The 14,009-nt window shown below is 30.5% G+C and overlaps 3 protein-coding genes across 3 annotated transcripts; all 3 read right to left on the bottom strand.

Moving 5' to 3' along the window:
* Positions 1-1,181: 1,181 nt before the first annotated feature.
* Positions 1,182-3,833, bottom strand: LOTGIDRAFT_186083 (hypothetical protein). The gene is made up of 7 exons (XM_009049641.1): positions 3,730-3,833; positions 3,411-3,534; positions 2,989-3,082; positions 2,688-2,748; positions 2,293-2,379; positions 1,634-1,755; positions 1,182-1,331 (listed from the first exon to the last, which is right to left on the bottom strand). The coding sequence occupies exons 1-7, from the start codon at positions 3,748-3,750 to the stop codon at positions 1,262-1,264; spliced, it is 579 nt and encodes a 192-aa protein (XP_009047889.1). The 5' UTR covers positions 3,751-3,833; the 3' UTR covers positions 1,182-1,261.
* A 528-nt stretch (positions 3,834-4,361) lies between these two features.
* LOTGIDRAFT_157428 (hypothetical protein) lies at positions 4,362-6,194 on the bottom strand (the record flags this gene model as incomplete). Its single annotated transcript, XM_009049640.1, has 1 exon — positions 4,362-6,194. One exon carries the CDS (start codon positions 6,192-6,194, stop codon positions 4,362-4,364), a length of 1,833 nt encoding a protein of 610 aa, XP_009047888.1.
* A 4,164-nt stretch (positions 6,195-10,358) lies between these two features.
* On the bottom strand, positions 10,359-13,886 carry LOTGIDRAFT_157427 (hypothetical protein; the record flags this gene model as incomplete). Its single annotated transcript, XM_009049639.1, has 6 exons — positions 10,359-10,451; positions 10,898-11,017; positions 11,264-11,422; positions 12,598-12,721; positions 13,210-13,287; positions 13,819-13,886. The coding sequence occupies 6 exons, from the start codon at positions 13,884-13,886 to the stop codon at positions 10,359-10,361; spliced, it is 642 nt and encodes a 213-aa protein (XP_009047887.1).
* Between the last annotated feature and the right edge of the window lie 123 nt (positions 13,887-14,009).

Below are 14,009 nucleotides of genomic sequence, written 5' to 3'. Positions count from 1 at the left end.
TAGACATTACTAAATTATTGAAGATAATAGTGTTGTGAGATCTGTCGTAAATCTTTTAATAGAAATTATTGAAGATAATAGTGTTGTGAGGTCTGACGTAAATCATTTAATAGGAATTACTAAATTATTGAAAATAATAGTGTTGTGAGATCTGTCGTAAAGCTTTAAATAGGAATTACTAAATTATTGAAGATAATAGTGTTGTGAGAACTGTCGTAAATCATTTAATAGACATTACTAAATTATTGAAGATAATAGTGTTGTGAGATCTGTCGTAAATCTTTTAATAGAAATTATTGAAGATAATAGTGTTGTGAGGTCTATCGTAAATCATTTAATAGGAATTACTAAATTATTGAAGATAATAGTGTTGTGAGAACTGTCGTAAATCATTTAATAGACATTACTAAATTATTGAAGATAATAGTGTTGTGAGATCTGTCGTAAATCTTTTAATAGAAATTATTGAAGATAATAGTGTTGTGAGGTCTGACATAAATCATTTAATAGGAATTACTAAAGTATTGAAAATAATAGCGTTGAGAGATCTGTCGTAAAGCTTTTAATAGAACTTACTAAATTATTGAAGATAATATTGTTTTGAGATCTGTCGTAAATCATTAAATAGGAATTACTAAATTATTGAAGATAATAGTGTTGTGAGATCTGTCGTAAAGCTTTTTATTGAAATTACTAAATTATTGAAGATAATAGTGTTGTGAGATCTGTCGTAAAGCTTTTAATAGACATTACTAAATTATTGAAAATAATAGTGTTGTGAGATCTGTCGTAAATCATTAAATAGGAATTACTAAAGTATTGAAAATAATAGTGTTGTGAGATCTGTCGTAAAGCTTTTTATAGAAATTATTCACTACTTTAAGATAATATTTCTCCCAAGAAAATTTCGAAAATTGAATTGATTTGGTGCATTGTGGCACATATTTTGGGGCAAATAAGTATAAAAACTCTTTATTTTTTAAATTTGTTAAAAATAACGTGGGGTACAGTTGAAGATGAAAACCATTTTTATTGTGCCCCCCTTGGCATCACCACTGGTAATAAACCCTATACTAGTGGGACATTGGTTTCTCAGAAGGCTGAAATAACAATATATAATGACAATTGCCTGCGTCCTTGCTGTTACAGTGATCCTGCTCACTAAATGCATCACATTAAGAAACAATTTATTTGTTTTTTATTTATTTATTTTTTTTACAAATTCCATACTCATTCACACACATTTTGCTAAGTTTTAATGTCACTTTAGATATTTTTTAATTTCATCATCTTCTTTTCTACGTTTAAATTCTATTTCATAATCATCAGGCCTGTAATATAAAACACAAACTTCAGTAAAACATATTCGGCAATAAAATCTATTGGGGAATATACAACACTTATCAATTATAGGAGTTATATGAAATCAAACCCTCTCCAGCAAGGCTGTAAACTTTGTGGCTTTTTGTGTGCTGACTCTCTGTCGATGCCTCTTATTGGCTGTATTTGCTAGCGTACAATCCACTCAAATCGCTTCATTTACAAACTTCTGTGATATAATAGTATGAAGTGTGAAGATCATGTTATATACCAAATGGCTTCCATTTATTTCTTGAAAAAAATTCTTACATACCAATCAAATAATTTAGGCATAGCATCTAATTCTTCTTGTGTATATTCTTGAATAAGTCTAGGTACCACAGTAACTTGACGGATCTGATCTGTGACATTTTGTAAAATATCATCTGGTACATTCTATAAAGGAAATGAGTCATATTGAAATAGAGATGACATAAAAATTAACTGTGTATAAATCTTCAGACATTATGCTATTGATATTCATTATCATTGAAATAATAACTACAGACAAACTCCTTACTTAAATATTACTGTCAATTAGTTTTTCCACAGTTACCAAATAATATGTTAATTTTGAAATTGGTGACATCATTTATTAATTAGCAAAGATAAGTTTGCATTATGTCCTGTAACGGTGGGCTTGGATAGACTTATGATTCAAAGCATGTCCTTGAATCTGTCATATCACTCATATCCAGAAATTGATCGACTAGCAACTGACAACTGTGTCCAACTGGATTGTCACTGATTCTAACTTCTGAGGCTGACGGTAAAGTCCACTTTTGTTGAACACAAGCAACTAATGCCAACTGCCTGCATCAGAGATTATCAGTTGTTGGTGCAACAACAAAAAATATCAGTAGATACAAAGACAAGAAGCTAAGACTATGAACTAACTGTGTAAGCTTATAAATATAAATTAATGAATCTTACATCATCAGTAAATAAATGCAATCTTCTCATCATTCTTCTTCGTAATAAATTACCAGGTAATGTTGCATACACACTTTTTTCTACTACCTGTCAAATAATAGTGAGACAGAATTAAGTAAAAATCATTTTTCTTCAACTTATGTTGGATGACTGAAGCCAGAGAAAGTTATGAGAAATTTGACTTCATCTTCACATTGTCAAGTTATTACAACATTTGTCGTACACTTTGAAATCATTAGGCACATTTCATGTAAATTTACAGAGATTATAAAAAGGTTGATTTTCTACTGCAGATAAAAAAAACAGCACAGTTGAAAAATAGTAGTTGCAATCTGATAAAATCACAAACTTTTGTGATATAATAAAAGCATTTATTGAAGTCAAGGTATGCTTACCTTAGTTTGATCAAGCTCATGTAACCTCCAGGCAGATGTAACAGAGTGTCCACCAGCATACCTGAATATAAAACAAAAAATATCAGTTCATATTTTTAAAACATATAAGATTAAATTTGCAAAGAAAAAATCTTCTCCAATGAAACAATGTGATTTATAGGACTAATTTAATAAATATTCTAAATTAAAGTTAGATTTCTCTCTTAATATGCATCAAGGACACGGAATGGTGGAAATACAGGCAAAATGGCACCTCTTCACAACCCATAAAAATAAAAGACGTACTTTGAACAATTCTTACCCTGTATGATGATTATATTTCCACTTTCTCCAAAAATCATTTCTCATAGAAATACCAGCTGTATTAATAACAACTACATGATCTCCAATGTCACCTAGGTCAGAAAATATAAAGTAATACTAAACTACTGATACATCTCTGTACATTTTTATACAAGCGTCTATATAGCAAGCATGCAAATTCAAGACATTCAGCAAAAATATTTGAAATGGCTATAGGTGATTGAATCCATGGATATGATGACACAGACTTCAAGGCTGTGCATTACCAATAATGTCTCAAAACAATTTGTATAGTGATAAAATGGACATATGATATGATATGACATCATATTATGATGTTATAGACATTCTATTAAAGTGATTAGTAGGATAGTGAATGATAGGAAAACTGTGTCCCTTTCAGTATAGAAATCTACTTACTTAAGGGGTGATAAATAGGTTTATGTTTTCCCTGCAAATATAAAGCAATTCTTTTTGCACTCTTAATGTGGCACTGATGATTTGCATCAAATATCCACCATGTCCTTGCAAAAGTTGCCCATTGCTGAAATGAAGAGGTTTAAGAAGCTTTATAGTATTTTTTATAGGTATTATACGTCATTCTGCTAGTGTTCACTGTTATGTGGGATAACAGGACTGTCGGAAGGCCTAAGTATTACACACTTCTCTTTCCTAAACTTGATTTTTGGTAGGATCAGGACATGCAAAACAGATATAGTAGTACAACATAAACAGTTACCAGAACACGATTATTCGCCATTCCTTTAAGTTAGAGGCTTGCTTTATTTGGAATTAATTCATTAAAATCGTATTTTTACACATTGTCCACCATCATTGTTAGATATCCGCCTTTTAACTACCGACCATAAGATACAACCACCGACAGAATAGCTACAGACTACAACGGCATTGATTTGAGCTATACTCAATAAGGCCTATAATATTAAAATAAAAAATCATCATTTTGATTTATCCGGATAATTCTGGATATCAGGATTGTGGCATTTCAGTGAAAGTGTAAAAGTTTTGAAGATATGTTTCAAAAATAAAACAATGCCTTGCACGTATAGTATATTACGCTCTATTTTTGATCCAAATGTTTCATAACCTAGCCTTTTGTTTAAACTTGGAGGTCTTCAAATGCCTATTATAGGCTTAAAATAACGTCTTTGGAAAGTTAAAACCAATAAAAACGGAGCTATTGACAAATCATTTATTTCATTAAACAAAAAATTGACATAACATGGATAAATTATAAAACGAGCAAATACTAAGAATACCATGACAAACGTTATAAAATTGGCGATAGACATAAAAATATGACATCTTTTTTTTTGTTATTTTTTATATATATTTTTTTTCAAAATAAGGTTAAAATTGTAACGTTCTTTGTCTTTTTCTGGAAGGATTATCTCTGTTCGTATTGTCACTATTGCAGTCGCGTAATGGCTTTTTCAGTTTTTCAGCACTGAACACTAAACGACAGTCACCGGTTTTCCTCACTTTCCAAAACATTTTAAGGTTCGTTTTTTGACTAGCAGGTGTTAGTTTACACAATTTGATTTTAAGATTTGTCTCGTCTGTCTTTTCAGAATAATAAACACAATCTTCTTCCACGTCCGAATGTTTTCTTTTTACAGGTTTTAGTCTGTCATCCTTCGACGCTTCTTCGACATTTCTGTCCAAAATAATAGGTTCGTTCATATTTTTTAGAGACGACATAATATCACCCAAAAGGGATCTATTGTCTGCTGTGGGTGTACTAAAAGACATTCCAATATCAGGTTCAGAATCAGAATAAATCGGTGCCACACCAACTGGTTTTGGCAAACCAGGAACCACTCTTGCCAATGGAGGATCTAGGACATTTGGTGTGCTACAAAGCATAGTGGATTTCACTTCGCTTCCATCGTCTTTTAAAGACCAATTGTTAATCATATTTTTCAAAACGTCAGTTTGTGAATCTGGAACGGAATCATCACTAAACATAGGCCTATGCAATGTCGATACAACGGCGTACTGAACATTATCAACGTTTGTCTGATTTTCTCTTTCAATGGAGTTGCCTCCCTTCAACCGTTCCTGGTATTCGTAAATTATAGTATCACTTGATGTAAAATCTTTCTCAGTGTGCCCCATGGAAATATCTTCTACATCACAAGGCTTGTTTACGTCTGCTAATATTTCACTGCTTGTTTTTTCTAGGTTTTTATTCTTGTTGATATCTTCGAAGCTGCAAAGGTCGGGTGGATGTTCATACACAGTTTCTTCACTTTCAACATGCTTTTCATTTGGCAGTGTTGGCATTGATAAACAAAATTTTGTTAAAAATTTGCTCAAATTCGGGAGTTTATTGACCACATTTTCGACACCGGTAAAATTAGATTCATCACTCACAAAGGATTTATGCTTCTCACTTAATAAATGTTCCCTTAATGACCCTTTAAAATAATAATCACACATTTCACAATAACCGCCTTTGGCAGTATAAAATTTAGTCGATTTAGCCGCTTTTATGCTCTTAACACTTTCTGGCCTTTCTAATACCACTGGTCCGTCAAAGGGAGACCCACCCCCATTGTCAACATAAACCATAGGTAATTTATCAAATTGCTTATGTAATGGTTTATACAAATTCGACTCGTCTTCTATTTTTATCACAAAACTTTCATTGTCCCATTTTAAAGGCACAATATCCACCAAAGTATCCGATTTACATTTGTTCACTTTCACTGAGCCGGATAGCAATTTGCATTTCTTTAAAAATACATGTGCATGGTCGATTTTAAGTCCTAAATCTGTAGCCTTTTGTATCATAACATTACTACTGAGTCCTCTGTCTATTGCACTGGAATTGTCACTAGTTCCATTTCCTCTAGCCTTGAGTAACAGAGCCTTTCCCCGACTAAGTGGTAAGCATCCTCCGCCAGTCGAAGAATATTCAGCATAGGAGCTTCCATCATTGATACTTTGGTTGTTAAGTTGTAGTACACGATTTTGCCTTTTCGTAGGTTTTGTATCTGTGACAAAAACGTGAATATCTTTGCTCAAAAATGTTTCTACCCTTCCTCCGAGGTCATGGATATACTTTGTTACTCTATTTCTCACTGAAACACTTCTAATATCCACATAAAACGACTTTAAAGCGAAAGATTTGTCATTAAAATTTAACTTTCTTCTTACTATCCCATCACCGGTCTCCATATCACAATACTCCAGTGAAGTATATCAGTCTCTTGTTCGTATTTCCCTCTATTATGGTCACGTGATAAGAGTATACCAGCTGGGTCAATATTGAATACGAATCACATACAAGCCAAACGCGCCGCAGTTTCTGCAACCTTTATCTGAAAAACCTTTTTCCTTAATTCTTGCAAAGTACTACGTGGGGACTTTGGCCACAGCTAAATGAAAAGTGACCTGAAATCTTGACCCACTGAAAGGTTTTCACTCATTGGGTGATCACAGTCAAAGCTGTTGGTTGGCCTCACTTGGGTTAATTGTCTTAAATCAATCAAGCTGAACCGACATCTAGCAATAAGTTTTACTAGATTACGTTAACTTACGCTGGTATATACAATAAAATAAATAGAACCTATAGTTACAGTGGGAATTATGGAGTGTCTAAAAGATTAAATTTGGCTACATATTTTCAGTGAATTACAAGACCTCTAAATATTTGCTCTCTCAGCTGATAAAGAGTTTATGTTGATCTATCCCTTTTTAAAATAACGAATCTGGTTCGTTTACAATTTAAAACAATATTTGTGACCGTTACCATGTTGTAGGCAATTGTTAGATACTTATTTACAGAAAATGAAATATTTTGAGTTTTACATCCTACTTTTGTGCATCTAATGGGCTAATGAAGATGGACAACGCCATGCAGTGTGTATTGAGGGAAACTTTTACCAGGACCTTGGTTAAATAAGTTTTTATGTTCTACAGCTAAGCACAAAGTATTGGCTGAAGGCTTCTTGAATGACCCATTGGGGTAGCAATAAGTTATGTGAATAAAATACAGAAATGAGAATTAACATTTTATTTTAAAATCAATAATTAGAATATATTACATAGTAATATTTATAATACATATGTCTATTATAAAACAGTGCAATACATTAATAAACATTTCACAACAAAAATGTTTCCATCTGACTAAAAACCTTAATTAACCCCATTTTACACCTCAATTATCCCTTTATATTTCATTTCAAGTTCATTATTCATACAATATAGATCAAATGCAGTTTAATACAAGCATATTACACTATAAAATACATTTGAAATGATCCTACACTTGTTGACTCTGACCATGCCCTTGTAGCCTCACACACTCGACTATTGTTTGAGCAAAGTAAAATTTGAATTTTCCCCGTAATTATTATTAGAATTGGAATAGCAACCTCAAAATAGTACTGATAGTCTTAAAATGTCTTTGCGCTGAATAAATTATAAGCATAAGCACACATTATATCTTCAAAATTTGTTCTTACAGAAGACAATTTTCAGCTAAACTTTGACTTTTCGGGGTTGAAAATTCTAGGAGAGAAATGTGTTTCTTTTCAATGCAAACTTTCAAAAGATATTGTTTCAACTCAAAGATATTTTTAAGACCATCAGTACTATTTTGAGGATGATATTCCAATTCTTCTAAAAAAATATATGGAAAAAATTCAAAAAACTATCAGAAGATATGTAAGAGTGAAAAATTTAAGACTAGGACTAAGATACTTTAATGATATTACGGGAAGAGCAGATTTAAAAATTCCACATATTGGAAGGTTTTATCCTGTATAATTTTAGCACCAAAACAAGATGGTTGCAAGACTGTTGATTTCAACTTTTTTTCTAATTTAAAACTTTAGACCATAAAGCTAACTGTTTTTGGCAAAATATTTCCTATCTAAAAATATGATAGTATAGAAATAACAGGAGTTTGGAGATTGCTGAAACAGCTAAATGAACAATGCTAGTATAATATCATTGACACTATTTATCAAATAAGGCACTGCTATATAAATCTTTCATACATAAGATTTTAAAGTAAGTAAAATCATTTTAATAATATCAAATTCTCAATCATGAATTGTGAGTAACAAATTTCACAATAGATTATTGAGAACATGATAATCTGAAAATGAAGGGAGGTATACCAGCACAGTTGATTTGAGTACGAAATTAAGATACATTATCATAATATTGAACAAACATTAAGAAATAGGAAGCATCCTCTTTTGGTAGAATAGCAATTGTATAAAGTAAATATCTCGATAATATTTTATGGATAACAATTTCTTCAAAAACATTCATAATGGCAACTCTAATGCCAGTTCTATGGATAATGATTCTTCTATAATCAAGATGCGAAAGTATAAGTATTATTTATTTTAGTACTATTATCCCACGATCTTATTGATAACAATACTAATTTTGTATAGTATATCATCTTCAAATATTATAATATGTGATATTATATATTATTTTTGAGTATAGAGATTCCATCAAAAATATTCCCCATACATATAATATATGTAATAATTACAACCAAATTTGGACAAATATTTGGCACAACTCTGATTAAACACCAAGAAGCTCAATATCATTACATTCATTTACATTAACGAAACAACATAAAACTCCTGTTGCTCAAGAATCAATATGTTTTATGGCACTTTCAGGATGTTCTAACAACATTAGATCAACACAACAATTTGGCAAAAAATTAGTTTAGATAAGTTATTAGCACCCACCATTTTTTAACATTTCAAAGTGGCACTGTGAGTCAAATTTGCAGAGAATGTCTTTGGATATGTAAATCACAGTCACACTGGAGATTTGAAAATAAAGCTCATGGTGAAAAACATTTAAATGTTCAATTTAGCAAATGAAGTTCAGAAAAATGCTTACTCTCTACAGAAATTCAATTCACATTTGTTGACTGTTATCGTTTTTTTATCATATATTTTGCCCCTAAAATTTGCAGGGATACTGGATACGACCAAAAAATTAATCCAGCTTATAATCACCAACATTCATACAATTTATCATACAAAACACTCATTCATTCATACATGGTGATATTAAAAATGACCAAAAATGACATGATTTCAAGTGAAACTGAGTTCTGCATTTGAAAGTTTAAATGCAATTTATTATGGTGTACCATGGGTGGTAAACAATGCTTGCCTTTGAGAGAATTGAATTTAAGTGCGAATAAAAAATCCTGAAAGCAATTAATTAGTGACTATAATGATATTCGCATTCAAGCAAGATTTATTAGCTTGGGATCTATCTTCACTTAGATCAATTGCAAAAGCTCAGAGCAAAAAGTTCATATCCAGTCTCTTTCTTTTGAAATATCATAATTCCAGAACAGACAGTTTCTAAGTTAAATCATGTCATCTTTATATCTTAAAGGACATATAAAAATATATCAATCTTATATTCTCCTCTAAGTAATAATGAACAAAGAATAACCGTACACGGTTGAAGTATAACATTCAGATTCTGGACTAGATTGTACTTTTTAACAGAAAAAAAAAACAGGGGGAACTAAAACAAGGCGAAACTAAGCTTACATCATTTATTAAATAAGCCTTCTGATACAGTAAGTGCACTACTACTAATAAATTCTGCCTCAGTCTGGAGATAGTAGATATAACTGCCTTAAAATTCAAGAGAAAAATAAAAACTTTGGTTTTATACTAGTCACAATCTAATCAGAATCAGATCAAGAGGTTTAGTTATTTCATATTTGTTCTGTGGTTGATTGCGCTTGTATACTCTCACAGAAAAAACATGAAACCAAACATCTAATCTGCACTTTAATCAGATTGTTATTGTCAAATAAATCAAATAAAATCATGTTTAAAATCTTAACGGAAAAAACTTTTGTTGTGAATAATAAGAATTAATACACATACCTTTACCAATTACTAAAATTAATAATTATTAGAATTTAGTTTTGTTGTTAGTGCAAATACAGATATATAATACTAATTGTTGTGCATACACTGTAACAAAATAGAAGTTAAAATTTAATTACAGTAATTTTTTTCTCACAGTTTTCGTTAAAAAATGAAATTTGAAATTCCTATTGAAACATGAAAGCAAAATAGCTGAAATTTTACATTAAAGGCATCAACATTAACTTCAAACCTCTTTTTCAATACTAGTCCCAAAATCAATCTTAAGCAAAAATTTTTGTGAATAGTTAGTAGTTGTCAAAAACTGTGAGAAAGAAATACTATAAAGGTATTTGTCATATATCTACAGATAAAATAAGGAACTACAGGTATAATTCTACATAATATTCTATACTATTGGTCCAGATATTAATCAATGTTATGCTTCAACCCCTGATTGCTATTCAGATTTCAAGGATTTCGAAGGCTTTTTATAACAAAATAATGCGATGAATTTTCCGATGTTAACAACCGTACCAGGAATATTTGGTCCCTGAAAATAAAAATAGAAGATGATTGTGCTTCAAATTTAAAAACAAAGTTGCAGGAGATAAATTTTAGTTTACCATAGAATTTGCTCTAATCTCATTTTATCAAGAATTTAATAATAAGCTTGAAACAACTGCTTCTAATATCTGAGATCATTAGCGAACTTTCTTGTATCATGGAATGCAGCAATGTTATTGGATTGTATGCTAATGAATACAGCCAATCAGAGCTGTGTTCGCTACCTTACAATCCAATCAAGTCACTGCATTCCAAGATACAAGAAAGGTGGCTTGCAGTCAAGGTATATGACAAAGTTCATAATAGCTTGACATTGTGAGGATGGAAACGACTAGTCTTTTTCTTTCACTTTACCACTCAAGTAGCATACTCTGGCTATAGGGAAAGAGGTTGAAGAGCAGACATGGTTTTACAGTTATTACTGTTACTTACATAAATATATAGATCTTTGAGCATATAACCATAAAGTAACCATGATAATGATGATAAGGCACATCCTATTAATAATGATACAGACATTCCTTCTGATGTTCCTTGCTGTATAACAGCTATCTATAATACAAAATACCAATATATAACAATATTTCGTAATTTGGGACAAAGGCAGTAGTATAATGCACAAGTAAGCATTTGATAATCATATATTCATATACCAAAATCAAAACAAAATTAGTTTAAATGTAAATGGATCAAGAGAAGGACATGGGTATCCAAAATAAATATCCCCATAAGATAAAGTCTTGTTCATAAATTCAAAATTGGGTATTCATCATGAAACACAAAAGTTAAGATACTTACAATATCTAATGCTGGAGTTAAAAGTAAAATAATGGACCATACAAATAATATTTGGCCCAACATGGAAGTCATTTCTTTATGTTGTGTGAAAGTACTGACATATTTCAGATGACTACCACAAACTATCATCATAATAAGAACCATTCCAATACTTCTCACCTAGAAATGAAAACGAATCATTTTTGTAAAGCATGAGAATGAAAAACCTGTATGAGGCTTGAAGTTGACCTTGAAAAATACCTCTCAGATTTGAAAATATTAATTCTGTTGCTGACTGAATGTATGTGTTGAACTCTGCCTTGGTATGATTTATTCCTGTATATACTTGTTGCTTTCATGGAGACCAGAATGGTGGATTAGTCCATCCAGCACAATGTAACTTAGTTCCTTAGAGTCTCAACTATATTAAGTATCTAGAGATAAAATATCCAACAAGAAGTATCTGAACTTACAGCATTTATATATCATGTGTCCTTCAAATAAGGGCATTAAAAAGAAAATTTTCAGTTTTTAAACAGATGATATGGAAAAGAGTATTTTATGTTGCTACGTTCTAGATTTCGGCTTATAAAGAGCACTATGAAATTTGATATATACCACAATAAACTTGCAACAATTTGAGTAAAAAAGTCACTCCAAAAATCACGGAGTGAATAAACCAAAATAACTCAAAATCTACTATAATTTCTCAATGAGAATGAGATCTAATTAATCTCAAATTCAAAATATCCAATTTTGTCTACATTTCAACACATTTATAGAATATTTCTCTTATTCTAATAGTTAATAAAAACGTCAAATTCAGTTAAGTGCAAATTAGTATCATTTATATGGGATTTTTCTGCATTTATCAAATAATCAATATCATAGTCATCAGTCTGAAATATTTATACTATTATTTATAATAGAACTCTTAATATTCATACCATTGTTAATAATATAACAATTAATAATTCAAAGTAAATTATTATGCATATCAATAAATAGTGTGACAATTAATCAATTTTAATCAATGAAATTTGACATATAAAGCCGTATGATATTTGTAAGATTATTATTACACCAAGATTATCCTGAAATATCATCTCTCAAGGCTCTGTGGATACAGCTGTTCCTATGACAATGTTTGTACAATCTAACCTATATACTTAAACATTATTTCTGTAGTCGTTTCAATCAGATTTTATATATTCACCACATTATGGAAAAGGCCTTTCATGTATTTGAATAATATGTCATAAATATCTTATCCAGATATTTATATTGCAAAATAAAATCATAAAATCCTACGATAAAAGATTCAGCTAACATTAAATTATAGAAGAAATACATACCTTTGTTTTAGAGACAAACACATAGACGATTATATAAAAACCCCAGAGTAAAAAACCAACAACATTGATAATAAATACTATATAATTTCCTGACAAAGTTCCATAACACGCTCCAAATAATGAACTGAAAATAGATAAAGTTGACAATGAACTGGATGCTATACCATATGTGAGTGATTCCAAAGAACTGATTTTTGATTCCATAATGGTGTTCACAGGATATGTATTTTTAGTGCTGAATATTTCTAGTCATACCACCATACGATATGTATCAAGATAAAAAAAAAGGATAGGACATGATAAAAAAAAGCAAAAGTTTCAATGCTTTTTAATGTGTAACATTTTATCGATAAATTGAAAACAACTTCCTGTGCCACATTTGCTTTCACAAATGAATATTTAGCTTACGATTTCTTCTGCATTTGAATAATGTCAAGTTTAATTTGTATATGTGTCTTTTTACTAGTTTTTAGTATGACTTGTATCATAAAGTATCCATACATGATCAAGCAATACGACATGCGTATCAGGGCATTTTATCCACTAATGAGGGACTGCCATAGGTAAAATAATATTTTGAGTAATATTGGGAGTAAATATATTGTAACTTACTTCATTTCACTGATAAGGAAGAATATAAATGGAATATTTTTGGTACTTTTATTTTTATACATGTTATAACAGGGTGGGCTGAAAAAAAACAAATAACATAATTTGATATGAATTAAAATGAACATCTGATGTCAATCTGATATCGTTTTTTATTTAAATTGATATCTTTTGTAGATATACCAAATACTGTATAACTTTATTTGTATATACAGTATTTCATGAGTATAATCAATCAATTTGTATTAATTGTTTTATGTGACAGCTTTAATACAAAATATGATACATAGTTAATATCAAATTGATAGATCCTTTATTACTTCTTATGAAAGGGATAGGCTTTTATTCATAGTTAGAGAATATAAAAATTATGCCTGGAGTTAATTGCATAATATAGCCAGAATAAGTAGAACATAAGGTATTTCTTAGTCTGAACAAACTCGATTTCCAAAATGCACATCCATGCAGGGACCTGAACATATGTCTTGAAAATGTAGGTCACCAAATTCAACATATTTTCCTTCATTGAAATCTTTAAATCAACAACACAGCGAGCGCTTAAATATTTCTATGTACAACTGGAGAGAAACAGACAAATGAAAAAAAACTCACAGGCCAGATGCCATCATCAAGAAGGTGACAGCAGTGGTCCAATACTCTACAGCAGTCATCAACTCCATTTTCACTTCCTCTTGTTTAGATTCTACTCTAAATCTTCTCTAATAAAAAGTGGTTTATTCTTGTTTTCTGACTTGGTCGTCCAAGTATATATAATATTCTTTATACTTGAACATTATTTACTT

This window comes from Lottia gigantea (assembly GCF_000327385.1).
Source record: "Lottia gigantea unplaced genomic scaffold LOTGIsca_14, whole genome shotgun sequence".
NCBI lineage: Eukaryota > Metazoa > Mollusca > Gastropoda > Lottiidae > Lottia > Lottia gigantea.
This window is presented reverse-complemented; position numbering and strand designations above follow the sequence as displayed.

Bases quoted from the DNA above. Each gene is read 5' to 3' on its own strand.
- LOTGIDRAFT_186083 (XM_009049641.1), bottom strand. From the start codon at position 3,750: ATGGCGAATAATCGTGTTCTG. The intron at 2,380-2,687 runs GTAAGCATACCT...ATTATTTGACAG, and splicing joins ATGAGCTTGATCAAACTAAG to GTAGTAGAAAAAAGTGTGTA. The intron at 1,332-1,633 runs GTATGTAAGAAT...TTTATATTACAG, and splicing joins ATGCCTAAATTATTTGATTG to GCCTGATGATTATGAAATAG.